The sequence below is a fragment of the Phyllostomus hastatus genome, unplaced genomic scaffold (assembly GCF_019186645.2).
Source record: "Phyllostomus hastatus isolate PE091 unplaced genomic scaffold, TTU_PhHast_1.1 phas_scaffold_21, whole genome shotgun sequence".
NCBI classification, from domain to species: Eukaryota; Metazoa; Chordata; class Mammalia; order Chiroptera; family Phyllostomidae; genus Phyllostomus; species Phyllostomus hastatus.
In genome coordinates this window covers 48,973,838-48,996,598 of record NW_025334017.1, presented here as the reverse complement: position 1 = coordinate 48,996,598, position 22,761 = coordinate 48,973,838, and the positions used below count along the sequence as shown (strand labels likewise).

At 58.4% G+C, this 22,761-nt stretch overlaps 2 protein-coding genes across 3 annotated transcripts; both read right to left on the bottom strand.

Annotated features, from left to right (window-relative positions):
• Window positions 1-9: 9 nt before the first annotated feature.
• Window positions 10-2,676, bottom strand: LOC123832965 (sphingomyelin phosphodiesterase 5-like). 2 transcript variants are annotated; one of them, XM_045860922.1, is made up of 8 exons: window positions 2,629-2,676; window positions 1,311-2,358; window positions 1,143-1,215; window positions 771-911; window positions 596-685; window positions 446-509; window positions 225-360; window positions 10-150 (listed from the first exon to the last, which is right to left on the bottom strand). In XM_045860922.1, the coding sequence occupies exons 2-8, from the start codon at window positions 2,136-2,138 to the stop codon at window positions 58-60; spliced, it is 1,425 nt and encodes a 474-aa protein (XP_045716878.1). In that variant the 5' UTR covers window positions 2,139-2,358; window positions 2,629-2,676; the 3' UTR covers window positions 10-57. The 2 variants fall into 2 exon arrangements, with proteins under 2 accessions (XP_045716878.1, XP_045716877.1); XM_045860921.1 differs by lacking the exon at window positions 2,629-2,676 and having other exon boundaries at window positions 1,311-2,610.
• A 1,401-nt stretch (window positions 2,677-4,077) lies between these two features.
• On the bottom strand, window positions 4,078-19,094 carry SPATC1 (spermatogenesis and centriole associated 1). Its single transcript, XM_045860889.1, has 6 exons — window positions 18,860-19,094; window positions 11,509-11,851; window positions 10,577-10,830; window positions 9,981-10,478; window positions 9,720-9,859; window positions 4,078-4,498 (listed from the first exon to the last, which is right to left on the bottom strand). Exons 1-6 carry the CDS (start codon window positions 19,092-19,094, stop codon window positions 4,169-4,171), a joined length of 1,800 nt encoding a protein of 599 aa, XP_045716845.1. The 3' UTR covers window positions 4,078-4,168.
• Window positions 19,095-22,761: the final 3,667 nt, after the last annotated feature.

Genomic DNA, 22,761 nt, shown 5'->3' with positions numbered 1-22,761 from the left:
TTTGCCTCCTTGCCCGTCTTTCAACCCAGCCTCGTCGCCGTCGCCGGCGTGCCTGCCTCACGAGGGCATCGAAATCCGGAGCCGAAGTCCCACGGCCAGGTGGTCTGTGAGCCCCGCCAGGGCGGTGCTGAATGTCACCTGTTCTACTTCCTGGGGGGCGGCAGTCAGGTTAAGGGGGTGGTCCCAGCACCAACCTGCCCAGCGCCCCGAGCTTTGGCACTTACTGGACTCAGCAGGCCTCCCGGCGCTTCCCGGTAGGTGATGTAGTCCAGGCGCCGGCCGCGCCAGGGCTCAGCCCGGGGGCTTCCGTGGCAAGGGCCTGCCAGGAAGTGGTGGCGCCCTTCCTCCTTCTCCAGAGCCCTGGGTGGGGGGGGGGGGACGGTGTCATCAAGGCCAGGGCACCCCTCAGTTCCGGGCGGTACCTGGCCCCCAGGTGGCCGCTCACCTCCGCAGCATCTCCGGGGAGCAGGCCACCGAGTGGTGGAGCCTGGAAGTGCTCAATAGCGTTCCTGAGGGAGGGCGGGAGTGGACTCCGTTAGCGGGAGCGCCAGCAGTGGCGCCCTCCCTAGGGCCGCCCCCAGCCTGGGCGCCGTACCCAGGGCCCACGGCTGCTCCTGGCGCGTGCCCAGCCGGCAGGGGTCCCGGAAGAGGCTGAAAAGCTGGTGCTCCTGCTCCAGTGCCTGGTCTGCAGAGAAGGCCAGCATTAGGTGGGCGGGGCCAGGCCGCCCGCTCGCCCCGCCCCGCCCCGCCCCACTGCAGCCTCCCCTCACTTAGCGAGCAGTTGTCAAAGTTCAGGTCACCCAGGAGCACGCTAAAGGCCACGACTTCATCAGTGTGTCGGCTCTCAGCCTCAAACTGCTCGGCCCAGTCCAGCAGCAGCGTCAGCTGTTTGCAGCGCAGGGACCCGTCCTCTGAGGGAGTCGGGGTGGTGGTGGAAGAAGGCTCAGCCCAGAGTCATTTCCAATCCGGAACACATCAGAGCCCGCCCCCCACCCCGCCATTCCGGGTCATCTGTGGGCCCACCCAGGCACTCAGGAACTCGCGGTATCCGGGGCAGTGAAAAAAACGGCGGGGGAGGGAGATCCGCCCGCACGCAGAGAGGCGGATCGGTCTGCACACGTGCCCACACCTGTAGGGCTCACCAATTGGCGCATGCAAGTGCGTGCAGTGCAGGAAGCCCACGATGCGGCGCCCGTCCAGAATGCCCACTTGCGCCTGCAACACCACGGACAGCCCCAACAACCCTCGCCCCTTCGACACCACGCCCCCCTCCTCCCCGGCCGGGAGCGCCGCTGCCTGTGGGCGGTTACCTGTGCAGAAAGAAGTCCCTTAGAGGCCAGCGCGTCCTCGCGACGAGCATCGGGGAAGGACCGGAAGGCGGCGCGCAGCAGCGGGTAGCGGGATGCGAGCAGCAGCCCGCTGCCCAGCAGCTTGAGGTGCGGCCCGGGCTGCAGGCCGAACGTACCCACATCGTATAACACTGGGCCCAGATTGGGCGCCAGGCGGCTCACCAGGCTGCGCGCCGCGCGCAGATCGAACACCTCCTGCAGGCACACGAAGTCCAGGCCCGCCGGTACCGTGGCTATCAGCACCCCGCCGGGCGCCCCAGTCCCTGGCGGACTGCAGTCCATAGTCCCATAGCGCAAGGGCCGCAGGCCGGCGAGTAGCACAGCGCCCACGGCTTCGGCTCGCCGCTGGGTGTGCGGCAAGTTGCTGAAGCGTGCTAGCCCGTCGGGGAGCAGGCACACGTTGGCGCTGAGAAAGCTGAAGCAGCGCACGGGCTCAGCTGGGGGGCGCCAGGGTGCGGGAGGCGCCCAGCATTGCGGAGGGGGCTGGTAGCAGAAGGGGCGGCGCCAGGCCTGCAGCGGCAGCCAGAGCAGCAGGCCGGGCAGGGCCAAAGGCAGGCCAATGAGCATTAGCAGCAGGAGCGCCGCTCCGGCTCCCGCGGCTGCTCTCAGCCACTTTAGGCAGCTGGGGCGCGCAATCGGCGCCCAGCAGCCCAGCAGCTGGTCCAGGGCCCAGTAAGCCGGGAAAAGCAGCGCGCGGGCCAGACCGTGGAGGGCATGCAGCACAGGGTTCGGGAAGGGCGAGGGCCTGAAGGCGCCAGGCACCGGGGGCCAGTCCAGCGGAGACTGCATGGCGCGCAGGGTTCTTCTGCCGCGGGGCACCCCCGCAACTCATTCGCTTCCACCGTGCAAATTGACTTGCGGGAGCGTCCGCCGGAGCTGGTGGCGAGCCAGAGGGGTCAAGGCCACGTGGCGCAATCTGTGCGCTAACGCAGGAAGGTACCCGTGAGCCTGGGGGCACGGGCGCAGGGGGTGATGTGTCCGGGAAACCGCCCTCTCACCCGCGTGAAATCTGGTCGGCGGTTGAAGAGAACAAAAGGAAAGCGGAAGAGACACTGGCCTCGCGGTCCCGCCCTAGATCCTCCTCGCCTCGCCCCGCCCTCCCTTGCTGGCCGCAGGGAGAACCCCCAGACCCTTCTGACTGGAGTGGGGACTAGGGCGTAACCGGCACAAAGCGGAGGGCGACCCTTTTTAGTGCGGGCGGGCGCACCGCTCGTGAGGGACGTTCGGTGAGGGCTGCGTTCCGCTTCCTCCCGCCCCCTGCACGTCCGCGTGGAATTACCCTGGCGCCCCTGCGGCCAGACTTCGGGATATACCCCACCCCCACTATCTCCCCAGAGGCGTGACGTCCAGCCCTTGAGTCAAAAGACAGGTCCCCAGATGAGGAACGGTCTCCCTACAACAGTGATAGGTCTGTGTCCCTGCCCCGGGAGCTCCCGATCTGGGGGGGCGGGGGGAGGGACCACTGGCTCCACCCTCGCGGCCACGCCCCTCGAGGCACCGGAGCAAAGTGGAAGCCAGCTCCGTTTCTGCTGAGCCCACTCGCACTCACTGGGGTGGTTGCCAGACAGCTGCCTCCTGCTCCCTCCCACGGTGCCCGCCCCCGCCTTTCTAACTGGAGCTCTGAACCAGTCCCTACAGTTCCCACCGCTGCGGGTTCTCATATCGCCTTTCTCCGGGACTGGCAGGGAGGTGGTGGGCGTAAGCCACCATCCCAATTTTCCAAGGAATCTCCCTCGATCCTTTTTGGAAGTTAAGGTCTGGGGCTGGGCGTATTCATGGAGGCTTGGTTATACCCACACAGGTCTCTAACCCTCTGCCCTTTCCCAGGGGTCTGGCTGGGTCCCCTGAAGTAGCAGGCCTGGGAGTGGGGAGGGCGGGGCGGTAGCCCCCGCCCCCAAACCGTCTTCTTTCCTGTACCCCTCCCTGGTGGCTGACACGGTTCCTGTTTAAACCCAGATGCTGGGTCTTCCCTCTCACATCGCAGCTACATCCTCCTGCCCGGCCTCAGGCCCCAGAGGGCCTTCCCACAGTCCTTCTGTCCTCATGCACGTCCTCCCAGGGAGGAGAGGCCCTGTCCTGAAGGGGCCTACACCCTCTAGCTCCTGCACCATCCGCAAGCCCTCCCCTCTCAGAATCTACAGGTTACTTCCTGGTGACTCGTCCTATCTGCCGCCCTCCACTTCTTGCCAGCTGTGTTCTGCTTTACCACGTTGCCTGTGCCCCTAGGCTCCACCCCTGCAGCAAGTAGGGCCTGGTCTTTGCACCCTGAGGAGTCACCTCTGCTTCCCGGGCCACTGATGCCTTGTGAAGAGGCCCCATCCCCCTGGCCTCCCCTTGCCCAGGTCTCAGCGAAGCTTTCTCTTGGCTCCCCTCCCTCTAAAGTCCCCCTGCCCCTTCTGAGGGTCTGGGATCCCCCCTTCACCGGTGCCTAGTCCAAAGAAAGGAACTCTCACACACACACCCTTGTCTCATGCACCCAATCTACCTTCCACTTTGCTCTGTGCCTGTCACCAGTGTCAAGAGTTCCCCCCTCCCGCAAGCTCAGCTCCATCCTGCTTCTTGCTCTTTCCCTTTAAGCTTTGAGGGCTCCTGCTTCTCCCACTGCCAGGCAAGGGGAGTCTTGGGGCCTTTGAAACATCCCCTTGGCCAGACAGCTGCCCCAGGACAGGGCGCAGGGGAGAGGGCACCGGGAGCCACCCAAGGAGGCAGCGCAGCCAGGAGTGCGAGCGGGCCCAGCAGCCAGCATATGTGGGAAGCTTTAATGTCCGTGCCCCGGGGAGTGGGGCAGAGCGAGGCGAGGCTGGCAGGGCAGACGTAAGTCACCAGATGAACATGGGCTTGCCATCGTCGTGTGCCAACTGGTTGAGGCAGGAGAGCAGCAGCAGCGCGTCGCTAAGCATGCTGGGGTGCACGGTCTCCACCAGCACTCGCTGCAGGAAGTCGACGGTGAAGGAGCCGCCCTCAGACACAGCCAGCTCAGGCCGCTCACGCAGGATGCCGAAGTCATTCACCAGCTGCTCCGTCAGCGCCGGGTGCACCCGCCCGTTGTAGCCCAGGCTGTGAAGCCGGTTCATGATGCTCACGTAGCGCTGTGTGAGCGTCTGGCACAGCTCCTCATCCAGCTTGTGGTTACTGGGGTTCAGAGAGGCCTGGGGGAAGAGGGAAGGGACACGGGTAGGTGATGGACAGAAGAAGCCTCATCACCTGTTCCACAACCACCAGGGATTAGGGACTGAGCTGAGGACAAGAAACTGAAGGTAGAGAGCATGGCTGGGAGCCTGAGGGTGCAGGGATAAGGAGGAAGGAGCTCCTAATGCCCCCAGGGTTACCACCTGAGGACACAGGCGACACCACCTGGGGACTTTCCCAGGCCTCCTCCTGGCTCCCTGCCAGGCTTCCTCTCAGCCTCCCGCTAGGCCCCTCCTTCGTACCTCAGCCTGCATCCTCTGCGCTCTGCACACACCCTGCCAGACTGGCTTCCCACCCCTCGTGCTGGCCCGACCGCCCCAGGCCAGAGCCAGCTGAGCCCTGTCTCTCAGCCCTGGGGGTGGTGCTGTTTCTCGGGTGCCTGCTCCCAGTGCCTGGATCTGGGGACTAACAGTGGCTGGGTCGTCCCCACCTGCTTCTTCATCACCTTTGCCACACTAGCCAGGCAGTGACACAACTTTGCACCACGAATTCAGTCCCTTCTCTCCACCTCTCCTGCTGTGGCCTCCTAGACATGTGACCTGGGTGGTCACACAGGGCACCAGGCTCAGAAGGGCCCTGCATGCAGAACTGTGGGTCTGAAGTGTTAGTTGGTTGGGGTGTCTCTCTGCCCGAGCTCTCCTGTGGTTCCCTCTGCTCCAGCTCTCGGAGCCAGGGCAGACCTGCAAGGTTCTGCTCTGGTCCTGCTTGCTGCCTTCCAGCCATTCACTAGATGCCTGCCAAACTGGTTCCTAACCTAATGTGAATGCCCAGACAAGCTGCTTAGGCATCACCTCCTCCAGGAAGACCACCCTGTCCTCCCCTTCCCAGAGGGTCATGTGAGCAGAGTGCTGGGCTCATGGCTGGGCGCAGCTGAAGTGAACCCTGACCTCTGGCAGGTGCATCCAGAGCTCTATGCTCAGTCTCTCACTTCCCGGCTGGTGCTAGGACAGGTCCATCTCCCTGACTCTGGCCTTCTCTTGGCCCCTGGGTCTTCTCCCCCAATTTGCCTGTTCCCAAGCCTCAGTGGGAAGGACTGCAGAAGCTCAGCCAAACTGGAGGGTAGGCAAGCGAATGTTGAGCCAGGATGGCACAGAGCACTGTGGGTGGACAGCTTTAAGCTTTGGCCTGTGCAGGGACAAGGCCCACGGCATGCTCTGTCCAGGGAGGGCTGTACCAGGCCTGGTGCACAGATCTTGAGAGGTGGCCAGAAGTTCAGCGGGGAGCAGACTGTGCCCACCCTGATGGGGTGCTGGCCCCAGGAGAGCAGTGTGGGCTGAGAGACAAGGCCACGGCTGCCCCAAGGAAGTGATCTCCTGAGAGTGCAGTGGGGAGCTGTGGGGAAGAGTAGGACACGCCCTCTGGGTTGAGGGCGTGTGGGCATGGCCGCCCCCAAGCAGTGAGAAACAGGCAGAGCAGCGGAGAACAGGCGAGAGGCCCTGTTCTGAAGGGGTGGAAGCTCCTGGCGGGTTTTGTGGTTTTCAACGACCAAGCTGACCACACTAGGGGGAGCGGGCGGAGTCTGGCGATGGAGGGCCAGGGCTGTGCTCATCGCTCCTGCTGGGAGACTCCAAGGCAGGCGGGAGACACAAAGGACACACCGGGCTGCGCTCTGGGTTCCCTACCAGCCGCCGGACAACATAACGCTCTCCCTCTGCCCCAGAACCTGTCTCACCACCCATTCTGGCTGGTGTTCCTGTTGTACCAGTTGTTAAATATTTTGAATATCTCCCTGCCCTAAAAGCATTATTTAAAAACAAAAGCCACCTAAAACAAAAGGATTTCAGTGCTCAACCCCAGGAAGAAAAAGCAAATCTGAAGGCAGCAGGAGGGGAAGTAAGTAACAGAGCAGAAATGAGGACACAGAATCCAAAGGACCACTAGAGAGGACCATCCAGACAGCGCTGGGCAAAGCGGACACAGCCCTCGGAAGAGGACAGGCGTCCCCGCTTTCCCTTACGTAAAGAAACTCCTCGCGGAGACTGCGAGGCCACCATTCGGCAGCGAGCTGTGACGTCACTGAATTAGAGCCAATGGAACAAGACTAGGGCTGTGAGCTCCGCCCTCTCGGTCCAGCTCCGCCCCCTGGGCCAAGTTCCCGGACCTTCCCATTTCCTGACCGGGGCCGAGGGGTTGGAATCAGGGCCCGGCGACCCCGTGGACAAAGAAACGCCCGACTTGTCGAGTCTCACGTTTACGCCGCCGCAGCTTGGCGGAGGTCTCCAAAAAACAGCGAAGCCAGAAGTCATAAATAACAGCGAACAGAATCCCCGTGCAATAAAAACCACCAGGGATGGATGTGGTTCGTGATCGGAGTATCTTCCGTAGCGTCTCCGTGTGTTATGAGAAACAGGGGAGGGGGGAAGTCATGTGATCGTCTCATCAGAGACAGAAAAACATTCTAAAAAATTCAGTACGTGCTCATGATTAAGAAAAAAAACAAGAATTCTCAACAAATCAGGAAGGGGGAATTTCTTCACCTGGTGTGGCAGATACTGAGCCTCGCTCATCCGGCTCCTGTCCTAGTGCTTTCTTGAACTCTCAGAGGCTGGAGGCTAAAACCCCCTTTTTCAGACTCGCCTGTGACCTGGTTTCTGCCGTGCCGTGTCCACTAGGAAAGCCCCTGGTGTACTGGCATGTTTACTGGCCGTAAAGCAAAAAAGCCCAATTTTCTATCCTTCCTGGAGCCTCTGGGCCATGCAAACACTTACAATAAAACCCCTTTCTGCTTCCATCGGCTCGAGTGGATTCTGTTTTCTGCGGCTGAGAACAGACTGATCCAGCAAAAAGCCGGGAGCACACACCGTTCTCAACAGGAAGACTAGGAGTGTGTGTCCCTAGTCCAGTCAGAAACAGGATGCGGTGGCCGTGTCACACGCCTCTCTTAAACACTGCCCGACGTGATTGTCTGCAGAGAAATCACGTGATTGTCTGGTGCAGCTGGACTCGGGCCCCCCCGGAAGGGGTAGGGTGTCGGAAGGAAGGCGTCGGAGTGTCCTCATAGAGCAGGTCTTTGCAAGTGGGGAGAAGAGCTGACTGGCATGAGCACTGGGCCAACTCTCAGTTGGGCTTAAAAGGTGGCATAATTGTCTGCAAACTTATACTAAATGATGGCTGGGTTCAGTGGTCGAAGTCGGTGAGTCCTGGGTGGGGGGGAGGCAGAAGAGGGTGTGGGGGGATAAGCAGTGATGGAAGGAGGCCTGGAGTGGTGAACACACAATATCACATATAGATGATGTGTTATAGAATTGTACATCTGACACCTACATAACTTTGTTAACCAATGCCAGCCTAAGAAATTCAATAAAAAAAGAAAAACAAGTAAAGTTAAAAAAAAAAGTCAGGGTGTCCTCACTGAAAATAGGACTCTACTAAAGCTTGCAGTGCTGACGAAGCCAACAGCTCTGGCCTGGACGGGGCCAGGCCTGGCCAGGGTCCGAGAGTCTGCATGCAGTTTAAGAATCCCATGATCACAAGCCCTGGGGGGTGGCGTGTGGAGAAGCAAGCGAGATGCTGTGCTGAACGGAAACGAGAGGCCGGGCAGAGTGGAATCGGAGGCAGATCGGAACAACAAATGGTCCAGCCAAGCAGGCAGGGTGGCCTTGAGGCCAGGATGCATGTTTATGATGCTCTGATGCCACCCCACTGCGGGAGTCACCAGCCGGGGTGCTGTCCACACGGGTCCCCGAGGCAGCTTCTGTGCACATGGGCTCCAGTGGAGCCGCCTCTTGGGAGTGCGGGCACAAGCACTTGATCCCGGCAGTGCCGGTCATTGCTGATGGAAGGTGAGCGAGGCCAGAGGTTCCCCAGGAGCCGCCAACATGGTGGCGGAGGCACTGGCTCAGAGGCTGCTGAGCTCCTTGACATCCTCAAACTCCAGAAGAGAAAACATTGCCTTACACACACTCCGCTCTCGTCTTGCTGCTGCTCCCGTCCAAAGAGCTGCCCCTTCGCGCCTGCCTTACACTCTGCGGCACAGGCAGTAGCTCTCAGAGGAGCCTGGGAACGCAGGGTTCGCACAGCCCAGTCCCCCACTGAAGGGCGATGTGCTCCTACTTCTTCTGCTTAATCGGGCATTTTCAAACAATAGGAAGTCTCTTCACACAGAGATGTCAGTGCCTACTATTGGACAACTAGACTGTGCTTATAGACAAATGTGTCTTTGCAACCAGATATCACACACAGAGTCTTAGAGACATACATATTGTGCTTCTACCACATCGTTCCCCGCTTTGTAAACAGCCATGGCGCTCATGACCCAGCAGTGGCTTCAGGGGTCCTGGACAAGAGTCAAGTGTGGCCACACCACACGTGACCAAGGCGGCCCCGTGACACGAGCAGCAGAAACAACGGGTGTGTAGAAATAACCTTCACGGTAAAGATGTGCAACTTCCCCCCTTTTGTCCATAAACCAATGTGAAATTAGTTCCTGGAACTTGAAGGACTAACCCTAAATTCCACATTGAATACGTGACAGCCAAGAGGAGCCGAGACGGTGTGGAAGAAGAGAGATGCCTAGGTTTTGTCACCCGTCTGGGAGGAGGACAGCGGGGGCCCAGGGATGCCCCCAACCTGTGCAGGGGACTGGGAGAAGGGGCTGACAGCCCATCTTGGCCCCCATCCTCCAGGCTTAAGCAAGACATAGAAAGCACAAGAAATAAAGGAAGCGGCGGGTAATCCTGACCACATTAAAACCCAAGACCAAAGGCACCTTCACAAAATGCAACTTCACCAGCTGAAGCCTGGTCGTGGACGAACTCACCATAGCCAGCATCGCTCCTGCCCAACCGCACACCCAGGCCACGCGTGCACAGGCAGCCCAGAGGAGGTGGCCAGGAGCGCAGAGGGCTCTTTCCCCAGGGAGGACCCCTCCAGTCTGGGGAGGGGCCCTGGAGGCCACTGCAGTGGCGGGGGGGGGGTACACACTTGACTTTGCCCGCACCCCCTCTGCCCTGGCTGGGGCTGGGACCACAGGTTCTCGAGGTTAGACGACCTGGACACTGCTGGCCACTTGGACTGAGCACAGTGCTTCCTCCATCCCCAGGTGCACCTGGGTTCCACCTCGCTCATCTGGCTGGATCACAGGGACCCTCCAGCAGCCCCCCAAGAGCCAGCATGCCTCCCATTCCTGCCAGGTGCCCCTGCAGGCCCTCCGGCTGTGAGTGGGAGGCAGACACCACACACCTGGATGATCTTCTCGGGAATGTTTGAGACAGTGAAGCCATAGAGGCGCACCCGCTCAGGAAAGATGCTGGAGAGGATCCTTCGGTCCAGCTGGAAGGCGATCTCTCCCACCAACCTCTCCCAGGCCAGCTGCTTTGACTCTGGGGACAGCAAGAGGTGGAGGGAGTAGGCAGCAGCTGTGGTCAGCAGCTGGTGCCTTGGGGGTCTCTGAGGGCAGCAGGGTGCCCCCTGGACCGGAGTGAACCCCATGATAGCACTGACCTCGGGGGATTTCAGGGTACTTGGTGGTCTTGCGGTGGGCCAGCTTCCGCTCCAAGTCCAGGGCGCTTTTCCGAGACGCTTCGGGGACACGTGGGCCCCGGGTGTTGTTGACAGAAGCCGGGGAGGATGAGGTTCGGGGTGGGGAGTGGGGGTTGCGTGGAGGGGAGTGGGGGGTTGGGGAGGGTCGGTTGGGGGAGTGTGTGGTCCTTTCGGGGCTGTAGTTGGTGGCAGCTTGGGGGACAGGAGCAGGGGCAGAAGAGAGGACTGAGACGGCAGGGGAAGCAGTTGGGGCAGTGGGGACAGGGACAGGAGCTGCTTGTCCCTGGGAAGTGCCCAGCTGAGTTCGGGCACCTGCGGTGCCGTAGGAGAAGGCTGTCGTGGAGTCGGGCTTGCCCACGGTGCTGACAGGGGTGGAGGTCTGGATGGGCTCACCCACGAACGTCACACTGAGGGGCTCGGGGTCCCGGATCAGCAGGGGATGCTCGGTGGAGAGTGGGACTGGTGACAAGGTGAGGCAGAGAGGAGGGGAGGAGGATAAGGGCAAGGCAGGACCAGGGGCTGGCCTGGCAGGGGGCTCCTCCCTCCACACCAGTTACCTTTGGAGGTGGCAGCGGGCCCCACACCAGCGGAAGGACGGGGTCCGGAGGGGTGTTCGTAGAGTGGCTCTGACAGCCGCACCCTTGGGGCCTCAGACAGCACCACGTTACCCGTGGGGTTGGCCAGAAGGTTCTGAGAAACACCTGGAGGGGCAGCTGTGGAGGTGAGCAGGGGGCTGCTCAGAGACAGGGGTGGGGGGCCTGCCAAGGGGTTGCTTAGAGTCAGGGGGCCGGTGGAAGGAAGGCCCATGGAGCTGGCCAACGTGCCCACTGGGGACACTGCCACAGAGCCAGGCAGCTGGCTGCTTGGAGTCAGGGGGCCGGTGGAAGGAAGGCCCATGGAGCTGGCCAACGTGCCCGCTGGGGACACTGCCACAGAGCCAGGCAGCTGGCTGCTTGGAGTCAGGGGGCCGGTAGAAGGAAGGCCCATGGAGCTGGCCAACGTGCCCGCTGGGGACACTGCCACGGAGCCAGGCAGCTGGTTGCTTAGAGTCAGGGGGCCGGTGGAAGGAAGGCCCATGGAGCTGGCCAACGTGCCCGCTGGGGACACTGCCACGGAGCCAGGCAGCTGGCTGCTTGGAGTCAGGGGGCCGGTGGAAGGAAGGCCCATGGAGCTGGCCAACGTGCCCGCTGGGGACACTGCCATGGAGCCAGGCAGCTGGCTGCTTGGAGTCAGGGGGCCGGTGGAAACAGTGCCCATGGAGGTTCCCAATGTGCTTGGAGTCAGGGGGCCGGTGGAGACAGTGCCCATGGAGGTTCCCAATGTGCTTGGAGTCAGGGGGCCGGTGGAGACAGTGCCCATGGAGCTTCCCAATGTGCTTGGAGTCAGGGGGCCGGTGGAGACAGTGCCCATGGAGCTTCCCAATGTGCTTGGAGTCAGGGGGCCGGTGGAGACAGTGCCCATGGAGCTTCCCAATGTGCCCGCTGGGGACACCGGCATGGAGCCAGGCAGCTGGCTGCTTGGAGTCAGGGGTCCAGTTGAGGGCAGGCCCAGAGAGCTGACTAGTGTGCCCGCTGCGGGCATTGCCATGGGGCTGGCTAGGTGGCTGTTCATGGGGGCAGCCAGGAGGCTGGCAAGTGCGCTGTTCTGTGTTATGGGCCCTGGGGAGGCCAGCAGTGTGTTGAAAGGGCCTGTCATGGGGCTCATGATGGGGCCTGTGGAGGGGTTGGGCTGTGGGCCGTTTAGCATGTCCGCCAGGGATGCCAGAGCCATAACCCCCACTTCTTCCAGGACAGGTTCATTTGCTGCAGCCAGGGGTGGGGTCAGGAAGACACCTGGGGGACACAGAGAAAGCACTGAGACCCCGATGGGCCCCTGGGGGAGAGGGCTCTGTCCCCACTGTGGCAGGGCCTGGACCAAGGTGCCCATCTGCCTCTGAGGAGCTGACCAACCTCTCCGAGCCTCACTTCTCAGGTGGGATCCCAGACCAGGGGCCGGCCCCCCTGGGGGAGCCTCACTCCTCCCAGGCTCTCTTCTCTAAACACCTGCACCCCAGCTGCGGGGACCTTCCATGGCTGCCCACCCCTGAACTGTGCTCACAGCAGGAGCTGCTGACCTCTTATTGAGGAGAGGAGTCTCCTGGCGCCTGCACTCCCAGGTGGTCTGCTGGCGGGTAGTGGGCCCCTGACTTCTGTCCTTGCAGGTGGGGGACCCTCAGGGAAGCCAGAGCTAGAACAGGTGTGAAGCTTCACGTGGTGCTAAAGGTGTACCTGGCCCTGTGTGAGGCCCCTGCCTACCTGTGAACAGTGCATGCAGGCACAGGAGCTAAAACTATACAGTGCTAGGAAGATATAGAGGAAGACATAGCAGGAAACCCCCATGACCTTGGATTAGGCAATAGACTCTTAGATATGATACCGAAAGCCTGAGCAACAACAGGTAAATTGTATTTAATCAAAATCAAAGGCTTCTCTCTTCCAAAGGACATTATGAAGAGACAACCCACAGAGTGGGAGAAAATATTTGCAAGTCATATATTTGATAAAGGACTTGTATCCAGAAAATATAAAAAACTCTTACAGCTCGATAATAAAAAAACAAATAGCCCAGTTGAAAAATCAGCAAAGAGCCCTGGCTGGTGTGGCTCAGTGGATTGAGCACTAGCCTGTGAACCAAAGGGTCTCTGGTTTGATTCCCAGTCAGGTCACGTGCCTGGGTTGTGACCCAAGTTGTGCCCCTAGCAGGGGGTGCGTGAGAAGCAACCACACATCTCTTTCTCTCCTTCTCTTTCTCCTTCCCTTCCCCTCTCTCTAAAAATTAATAAATAAAATATTTTTTAAAAATCAGCAAAGGATCTGAACAGATATTTCTCAAAGACAATATACAAATGCTCAATGAGCACATGAAAAGACGCTCAGCATCATTAGTCATCAGAGAGTTGCAAATCAAAACAACGAGAGAGTAGTTACCATCCCCTAGAACGTGTATAATCAAAAAGTCAGGTAAGAAGTGTTGGCCAGAATAGAGAAACTGAAACGCTCATACATTGCTGATGGGAATGTAAGCTAGGGCAGCCACTTTGAGAAAACAACTGGCAATTTCTCACACAGTTAAACGTAGTTACCACATGACCCAGCAATTCCACTCCTCGATATCAGCCCAAGAGAAATGAAAACATATTTACACAAAAAACTGCACATGAATGTTTATGGTAGTGTTATTCATAATAGCCAGAAGGAGCAAACAAAAGAAGAATGGACAAACAAAATGTGCTGTGTCCATTAGCAGCATAATCTTCATCCATAAAAAACCCTAATGCCACCTAGAAGTACAGATTCATGCTATGACATGGATAAACCTTGAAAACATTGTGCTAAATGAAAGAAGCCAGGCACAGAACCACATATATATTATTTCATTTACATAGAATGTCCAGGATAGGCAAATTCAGAAAAACAAAGTAAATTAGTGATTGCTTGGGTTTCTTTTGGGGGTTGATGAAAGTGTTCTAAAATCATTGTAAGGTTTGTGCATATCTGTGAATGTATGAAAAACCATAAAATTGTACACTTTAAATAGGTGAAGTGTGTGGTATGTGAATTAGATCAATAAAATTGTTATATAAAACACAAATTGTTATGTAAAATTGTTATATAAAAGAGGATTCATTGGGGTCACAGGCATTTAGGGTTACAGGACGGACATATTAATGGCTCAGAGGCCAATTCAGTGCATGGCTGGGTGGTACTGCAGGCTGTGTCCAACGCTCAGTGCCAACATGGTGCTGCCTCAGGCACAGACACAGTGTCCGCAGGGTTTGCCACCTGCCTGAGTCACTGACGAGAATCTCCAGGGCAGCCATCTCTGGCTGGGAGACAGGGACACGGGTTTGGAGGTCACTGCACCCCAGGTGTGAGGAGTGTTCTGAACTAACAGGGGCCAGGGGCCGCACCTCTGTTTAGGAGATTCCAGTCCCACAGCGTTGTACTCCAGTGCTTAATGTATCAGTGGCTGTTTTAACCTTTTTGTAATTTATATTTAATTGATGTAGATTTGTGAGTTGAAATCTTCCAGGGTTTTATTTAGTACAGTATCAGAAAGTTAAAGATAACTGTAGACTCACTGCATTTATGTTTATTTTATATGTATGAATTATTTAGGGTCCGAAGTTTGTTACAACTGAAGTGAAAAAGGAAAGCAAAGGCTTTAGATCTGCAAATGTAGTTTGCAGTGTTTTCAACAGTTTCACCGAACTGAGTCACTCCCCCACGTGCGCCTGGCTGGGGCAGCTCGTCCTTCTCCCGAGGCCCAGGCCGGGGCCTGAGAGCGGCCCCTCGGGTCCCCCACCCTCCTCGCGCAGGTCGGCCACACCGCCTCCCTCGCCCGGCCTCCCTCCCTGGGCTGCAGCCGCCTCCGTCTCCGCCTCCGCCGGGTCCCTCCCGGGCCTGCCCACCCCCCGCGGCCTCCCCGGCCTCGGACCCCTCAGTCCGCAGCGCGTGCGTCAGTGCCGCGGGTAGTAAGGGAGACCCGGGTTCTACTCAGGCGGCCAGAGGCTGGGCTGGGGAGACGGGGGCAGGGCGCCGGGCGAGCCCGGACCTGGCAAGACTACTAGCCTGGGGACCCCGCCGAGTTCCAGGACGGGACTCTGCTTGGGGGCGGAGCTAGTGCTGGGGCGGGGCCTGGTGGGCGGGGCCTGGTGGGCGGGGCCTGGTGGGCGGGGCCGGGCAAGGGGCCGGCCCTGAAGGGGCGGGGCGGAGCCCAGTGGACGCACTGCCCTGAATGGAGGCGGGGCTGAGGTGCGAAGACCGGTTGGTAGTATTAGGCTGGGTCTGGACGCGGGAGACCCGGTGCCGGACCGGGGCTGGAGTGTTGAGCTCGGCCCAACGGGGCGGGGCCTTGACGGCGCGGGAAGACGCCTGCTTCAGACACTTCAGGACCCAGAGCGGAGGCTAGACGTACCGCGGTGGACACGGGTGAACAAAGGCGGCAAAGGGGCAGCGGGAGGAGGGGGACAAGAGAAAGAGGAAATGGGGGCGGGTTCCGAGGGGAGACGGGTCCCGAGGGGAGACGGGGTCCCGAGGGGAGACGGGGTCCCGAGGGGAGACGAGGTTCTGAGGGGAGACGGGGTCCTGAGGGGAGACGGGGTTCTGAGGGGAGACGGGTCATGAGAGGAGACGGGGTCCCGAGGGGAGACGGGGTTCTGAGGGGAGACGGGTCCTGAGGGGAGACGGGGTTCTGAGGGGAGACGGGGTCCCGAGGGGAGACGGGGTCCTGAGGGGAGACGGGTCATGAGGGGAGACGGGGTTCTGAGGGGAGACGGGGTTCTGAGGGGGAGACGGGGTTCTGAGGGGAGACGGGGTTCTGAGGGGGAGACGGGGTTCTGAGGGGAGACGGGGTCCGGATGGGAGACGGGGTTCTGAGGGGAGACGGGGTTCTGAGGGGAGACGGGGTCCTGAGGGGAGACGGGGTCCGGATGGGAGACGGGGTTCTGAGGGGAGACGAGGTTCTGAGGGGAGACGGGGTTCTGAGGGGGAGACGGGGTCCTGAGGGGGCGGGTCCCGGTCTCTCCCCCGAGCTGCTCGCGCTCTGCCGCCCAGGACCCCTGCGTCCTTCCTCCGCTCGGCCCCCGACGCTCCGCACGGTGTCGCGCGCGCATCTGGAAGTCCGCGCGCCCGCAAGACGGCCCGCCCTCCCCCCGCCGCCGGCGTCCCGTCGCAGGCACCCCCGCCCCGGGCGAGAGCGCTCGGAGCCCGCGTCCCCGGTCGGGGGGCCCGAGGTCGTGGGTTCGGCGGACTGGACTCGGGGCTCATTCACGGCCGTCTCCCCGCCGGAGACGCACACCCCTGCGGCGGCCTGGACGGTCAGGTCGGAGCTCGGGGCTCCCGGGCTCCCCGGATTCCGGGCCACCGCGGGGGGCTTGGGGACGGCCGCCGCCACCCCACCCTCCTCCTCCCCGCGGCCGTGAGGGGCCGGCACCGCCGCTGCGCGCACCCGCGGGCCGGGCCGCGTCCCCTCGCGAGCGCCCCGAGTGGGGCCGGCCCGGGGTGGGAAGGGGGCCGAGGTCCAGTGCGCCGGAGCACAGCGGCGGTGAGGGCCCGGCCCGCGAGGATCGCGGCCCGTCGCAGAGCAGAGGGCGGGCGGAGCGGGCAGCGGACGGGCTGCGGAGAAAGGCCCCGGGGGCAGCGCACGCGCGTCCCGCGCTCCTTTTTCGTCCCTCAGGTCCCGGCGGCTACTTTCCTCCTCACACAGCTCGAGCCCATGTTCCCGCTGCCCGTCCAGGCCGCCCCCTCCGCCTGCGCGGCCGCACGGCTCCGTCTGGCCCCGCTCCCCCCTCGCTCCGGCCGTTTTCCCCGCGGCCCCTGGAGCGACCGCTTCTTCTGAGCTCCTGCTCCCTGACCGCAGAGGCCCGGGCTGACAGGGCCGTACCGGTTTCACGCGTGCGTGTCTGCGGCACGAAATCCGTGGGCAGGCCCGCTCCGCCCGGGCAACCACCGCCCCGCTGTCCGCGTCCACGAGCTTTGGGGCGACCCTCCCGAGGCGCGAACTCGGTCTCTCCCCGTGAGAAGCCGCCAGGGTCCGCTCGCTGCCCTTGGGGACAAGCCCAAACTCCTCGGCACGGCCCTCCCGCCCCGCTGCTCACCTCTCACCGGCCCCAACCCAAACAAACACCCTGCCACAGACGCACCGCACACACACTTGTGCACGCAGACCAAACACGTGCATTCACACACACCGCACAGCAACTCACACAACAGTCACGTACCACACACAATGCACTCTCACGGACCCGAACCACACATTTCCCCCCACTCACTCAGCACATCCCAGTCACACACCTGCCCCACACACACCACACAACACACACACTACACACTCATGGATCACACACACTGGCACACCACATTCACATGCTTACATACCCTGCTAATGACTGAGACAACAGACAGGTGATTCACTTCATTCAGACTCACCCCCCCCCATACCCACACCCTCACTGTCTCACATACATACCACACACTCAGTGCACACACACACACAAACAGCCTGGGCTTTGGCCACATTGACCTGTATCTTATTCCTGCACCCCAGGTCCAGGCCTTTCACAAGTTGCTCCTCCTCCTGGAATTCCCCTTGCCCCCATTCACCACCAGCTGTCTGGGCTCACCTCCTGCAGAAAGCCTTTCCTAATCCCCTAAACTTGACCCTTCAGGAGTTGGAAAGCCAGAAGTGGTCCAAGGATTTTCTATGAATCAAGCCTAAGAGGAGAAGGCTTGCTTGATTACTCTGGGTTAGGAAACCAGAGTCTATTTTCTTAAACTGTGAGAGTTCTTAAATGTCTCATGTCCCTGTGCGCATTAGTTTTGTCATCCTGCCTATTGTTTCAGAGTCTTTAGCAGTAGAACCTTTCAAAAGAGGGGACTGTGTGCTTGTCATCAGTAAGGGGGGACTGTTAGATTGGCCTGGTGCCACAGCCAGGTTGGACGGCAGGGAACACAGTGGGTAGGGAGCAAGGCGGGCAACTTTCCAGAATAAAGGCTTTGAGCTGGAAGTGGGATGGTGGAGAAGGAGCACAGACCTCAGGGCTTTCGCATCTTAGTGGAAAGGGCAAGCTCTTAATCAGAAGTGTGTCTAGTTTGGACAGACCTAAGTTACAGGGACTCACTGGGCCTGCAAGAGCCTCTGAGGGGATCTCCCCTTCTAGTGGAGGGTTGGAACCCACAGCGGGCAGGCTTGCTGGGGGTGGAGGATGGACCCTGAGCGGCCTGAAAGCAGCAGTGATTAAGTTGAGCCGGGGGTGCTGAGGGTGGTCTTGGAACTCAGAAAGAGAAGAGTCCCAAATGCCATACAGAGGTTCAGAAGGATATGGCACTTAGGGAGCCACTTATGATCTTTGTGTAGAGGAGGCTTATGGGACAGAGACTGAAAGAACAGAATCCTCTCAGGAAAGGAGATAGTTTCAAACATGAATAAAGAGAGTGGGGTCCCAGCAGGCAGAGTGACAGGGAAGGAAGGATTTTGTAGGGAGGAGGAGGGATGTGGATGGAACAGCCACTGCATTTTGTCACCTCCTAGCCTTATACAATTGTTACCAACACACTGTGGTAGCCAATGACTCCTGTAGTCACACTCTGGGATCTCGCCACCCCCCCAAATTCTCCCTCAGATCTTTTCAATGTCAACCACTCTCTGTCCCCAGTTTTCCATTCTTTGCCTCGTTCCTGTCTCCACACTCAGCTGTGCAGCCTCTTTGGCCTCCGGGCCTCTGAGTGCCTGCCTGGCTCAGTCCCTCAACTCCAGGTCTGACTCCACAGAGTGTCACTTCAACTGCTTTTCTTCAAACACCTGTAAATGCTTTGCCCATTCTTGTCTCACTATAGTCTAAATCTCCAGCCCGAGGGTTCTGCCACACATTAATTACCAAACCTCCAGCTTCTGTCCTAGTTTCTTCCCTTGGTTTCTAGATTTGTGTTGTCAATTGCCCACTGGCCATCTCCGAGTGGACAGTGATAGGGAGAGGGACAGGGGTGCTAAGGGTGAGGGATGGAGGAGAAGGGTGGGAGGCTGAGGGTAAGTAACATGTCAGACCCGGTAGGCCAGCACATTTGGATCCCAGAGCTGGGAAGTTCAGCTGAGAAGGGTGTGGGCTGGGGCTCCTACCACCAGGTAAATGGGACTGGTGCCTAGATTTGCCCTTTCATTCCAATGGTCTTGTGTCCTCACCCTCCCCTTACCTGGTGGGGCCACTGTCCTACAAGTTTGTTACTATCTGTGCCCTTCTCCCCATGACTCCTGAGACCCCAGCACACGGTCTGTCCTCTTTGGTGCAGCCTCACACTTCCCACCCTCCTTGAATTTGGGCCTCTTATAGTTACCCTGGAGTTGAGAAGGGCCAGCTGTCGTCTCACCATGCCCGCTGGTGAACCCGCTGATGCCCAGGCCAGCCGCCTGTGTCTTGATTGCTGACTTAAGCTCGTGATTCTCCCGAATGAGCCTCACCAGCTTCTTCAGTTCCTCATTTTCCCTCACCAGCCTCTCGATCTGATGCCGAAGCCCCTCATAATTGGTGAGCAGAGACATGCCCCAGGGTGCCGCCCACTGGAGGGCACTGCACCTGGAGGCTGCCCAAGGCCCCGGGCCTTGCCCGGGCTGGAGGAGGGCGCCAGAGTTTGCAAGTGGCAAGGCTGGCCCAGGGGGTATTGTGAGGTCAGAGGCTGTGCCCTCCTCCTTGCCCTCTCTGCTCTAATAGGCTCTGTTTTCTGTGCCTGCAGTCCTGTGCGCAGGCCCTGCCTTGGCTTGGAATTTACTGACACTGTCTCTGTCCACAGAGTGACGTTGCCCCCTCTGTGAGGCTTCCTCCCACCCATGGCCAGCTAATCCCTGCCCTCGGCTACCCCCACAGATGCGTTTTCTGTCATAGCACTTACCTGGCTCTGTCTGGTTAGCTCTTTAAGGCTGTTTTACTCTCTGTACATTGATGGCAGGGATTGTGGGACTCCCCAGAATTCAGCAAAGGGCCCGGTGCACTGTAGGTAGGTAATCAGTGAATATCGGATGAATGAAAACTCATCGCCCTCCTTTCTGGACAGGCTGCCTTTCCTTCTGATCTTGGGCACACCCAGGTGTAGCCTGTCATCCTTCTCCTGGGGACATTCTATTCTGGACACTTGGACACTGGGCCATGCTTTCTTCTGACACCAGGGTGCTCAGAGTCTTTGACTGCCAGCCCAGGAGCTCCTTATCTGAGCACCTGGCTCCCTATAACCTGGAGTTCCCTTTTCTGTTGACTCGAGTTCCCCTCTTCCAAATCCTCTGGCAATATCCTCTTTGCACCCATAGCTCTGTCATTCTCTGGTTCCTTGATTTTTCCTGACTGTAGACCTTTGAGTATCCGACCACATTTCTTGTCAGGTTCCAAGAACTCAAATCTGAGTCCTGATTGTGATTCCTTTTAAAAGAGCTACCTACACAGAGAACTTTGTGGGCCCGACCTTGGGAGTCAAGTGAGGTTGTGTCTTCATGACCTCTGCTGGGTCTGCGGGCATCTGCTCTCAAAAAGAAGAGCATGGTGAAATCCAGGCATAAGCCAGAGGGCACACTCCTGGTAGGAGGGTGGGGGCGAGGACAGCGTTGAAGATCAGCCAGGGCTGGGGTCAGCCTGAGTTGAGCATTCTACTTGGACCTCACAATGGGGGGCCTTGCCCCCACCCTCCTCCGAGGCCCTAGACTGTAATCCTGGCTGAGTCACTCTGGCCCTGGGAACCAGTACCTAGATGTCCTCAGTGGAGCAGGTCGGCGCTCCACACTGTGCTCTTTTGAAAAAAAAATCCTTATCTGAGGATATGTTTATTGATTTTAGAGAAGGGAGGAGGTGGGGGAGAGACAGGCATCCATGTGAGGGAGAAACATAGATCAGTTGCCTCCCGTATGCTCCTCAACCAGGGATTGAACCTGAAACCTAGATATGTGTCCTGACCAGGAATCAAACCTGAAATTAAAAAAAAAAAAAATATATATATATATATATTTATTTATTTATTTATTTATTTATTTATTTATTGTTTGAGAGAAGTGGAGGGAGGGAGCAAGAGTGGAAGAGAAACATCAATAGGAGAGAGATACATTGATCAGTTGTCTCTCACATGCTCCCAACTGGGAACTTGGCCCACAACCTAGGCATGTGCCCTGACTAGGAATCGAACCAGCGACCTTACAGTTGTCAGGCTGGCACTCAATCCACTAAACCACACTAGCCAGGGAAAACCTGCAACCGTTTGGTGCACAGACAACACTCCAACCAATGGAACCACCAAGCCAGGGTACACCTTCTGTTCATTATGGAACATCTCTGCTTGGCTTTCCTCCAGTAGGTGAAAACAGGCTCCCCATCTATCCTTCTCAGTCCTCTTCCTCTCTGTGGGTTGCTGCCATCTCTGCCATCTGTGGTGGTTTGATTTTATGTGTCATTTTGGCTAGGCTATGGTGCCCAGGTGTTTGGGCGGGGTTTTTTTGTAGATGTGATTAACTTTAAAAGAGATAACTCTCAATCATGTGCGTGGGGGCTTGATCCAATCATTTGAAGACCTTAAATGCAGAACATTGAGATTTTCTATGGAAGAATAAATTCTTTTCTCAACAGCCCTAGAAATCCCGTCTGAGTTTCCAGCCTGCTGGCCTGCTCTACAGATTTTGGACTTGCCAGCTCCCACAATTGTATGAGCCAATTCTTTAAAACAAATCTTTGCTAAGAACTCTGACTGATACACCATCTGCATTTCCCTTAAAGTACTGTGTTCCCAAAAATATATATTGAGCACCAACTGGGTGTCAGGCATTTTGTTAGGAGTTGAGGGTTCAGTGCTTGTTGTAATCTGGCACTGTCCCTGCCTTATTGCCTGTACAGCATAGCGGGGAGCAGCCGTGAATTGAGTCATCACATGTAAATGTCGAATGGCCACATCATGGTGGGAGAGGGGTCATGGGTAGGTCAGAACTGGTCAGGTCAGGGCAGCCTTCCTTCCTTGAGGAAGTTGATGATGGAGATGCTATGGCTCTCTATTGTAGGAACAGCTTCCCAGCAGAGGGCACAGCCTGTGCAGAGGCTGTGGGGTAGGGGCCTGACTGAGGGAAATGAAAGGCGCTGGCCTGGGATGGGACAGAGGTGGGGACAGGAAGGATACAGGGGAAGGATACAGGGCCCAGGCTGTGACAAGGTCTTGTGGCCAAGGGGGTGATGTTGATCCTCATCCTAAGGGTCTTGGGAAGCCCTTGAAAGGCTTGAGGGGACGTGGGAATAGACTGAAGGGGAAAGAGCCACTGCAGTCATCTGAGCCAGCTGTGAGGGTGGCTGAAGGCAGGCGGTGGAGAGGAGTGGGCAGAGCTGATGAAAGTGTAGTGGCTGCACCTGGACTGGTGCTGGGCATGGGCGAGAGCAAGGACGGCCTCGCATTTTCCGGTACGGGTGCCTCTGCCTCCAGCTTCTCCACAGACCTGCAGGGCGCAGTACACCCCCTGCCCCGGGCTCCCCTGGCACGCTGAGTTGCAGCCCCTGGCCCTTTCTTTGTATTCACCTTCTCCAGGCTCATCTGCTCTGTCTACTCGTATTTCCTCCAATTTTCTTGCCTTTTTTGTTGTCCTTGTTGTTATATCGTGTATACAACTGTGTCTTGACATCCAGATCTATCAGGTTTGAGTTTGGGTTAGGGGAGCAGAAGTCTGGAAAGCAGAGGATTCATCGTAAAGTTTATTTACATTAGTCTGGACCATGTTTTTTGGAGGAAAGAGTCTGGCGAGTGAGAGCTACTATTTTGTGCTTTGCCCTCCTCTGCCCAGGTCTTCTCTCTGAGCACTGGGACAGTGTCACTCTGGAATGGCCCTCAGTTCCTGACTGCCAGGTCACACCTGCAGGAGCGACAGGAACCTTCTGGTGTCCATTCGAGGTTTGCATTCCTCATGGGCTTGTTGGAATTTGCTGCAAGCAGACCTTCAGTGTTTTCCCACTTGCTTATGCTGAGTAAGATTCCTCCTTGGTCGTGGGTCACTGGCTTGTGCACAGTTCGTTCCCATTTACATTTGCTTCATTAGATTCAGCTCAGTGTGTGGGCTTGGCAAGGCCTTTGGGAATCTTTGCTCCCATCTTGGCTTGGGATTCTTTGTTTAATAAGCTTCACTGTAAAGCCTTCTTCTCAAGACATAAAGTTGCCGAACAGGGACTTTTAACCTGGAACCCTCTGTCCATACCCTCTTC

Bases quoted from the DNA above. Each gene is read 5' to 3' on its own strand.
- LOC123832965 (XM_045860922.1), bottom strand. From the start codon at position 2,138: ATGCAGTCTCCGCTGGACTGGCCCCCGGTGCCTGGCGCCTTCAGGCCC. The intron at 912-1,142 runs GTGAGCCCTACA...CGACTCCCTCAG, and splicing joins GCACTTGCATGCGCCAATTG to AGGACGGGTCCCTGCGCTGC. The intron at 686-770 runs GTGAGGGGAGGC...CCTTCTCTGCAG, and splicing joins CTTTGACAACTGCTCGCTAA to ACCAGGCACTGGAGCAGGAG.
- SPATC1 (XM_045860889.1), bottom strand. From the start codon at position 19,094: ATGTCTCTGCTCACCAATTATGAGGGGCTTCGGCATCAGATCGAGAGG. The intron at 10,831-11,508 runs GTCCCCAGCGGG...CACGTTGGCCAG, and splicing joins CTGCCTGGCTCCATGCCGGT to CTCCATGGGCCTTCCTTCCA. The intron at 4,499-9,719 runs GTGTGTGGTGTC...CTCTTCCCCCAG, and splicing joins TTCCCGAGAAGATCATCCAG to GCCTCTCTGAACCCCAGTAA.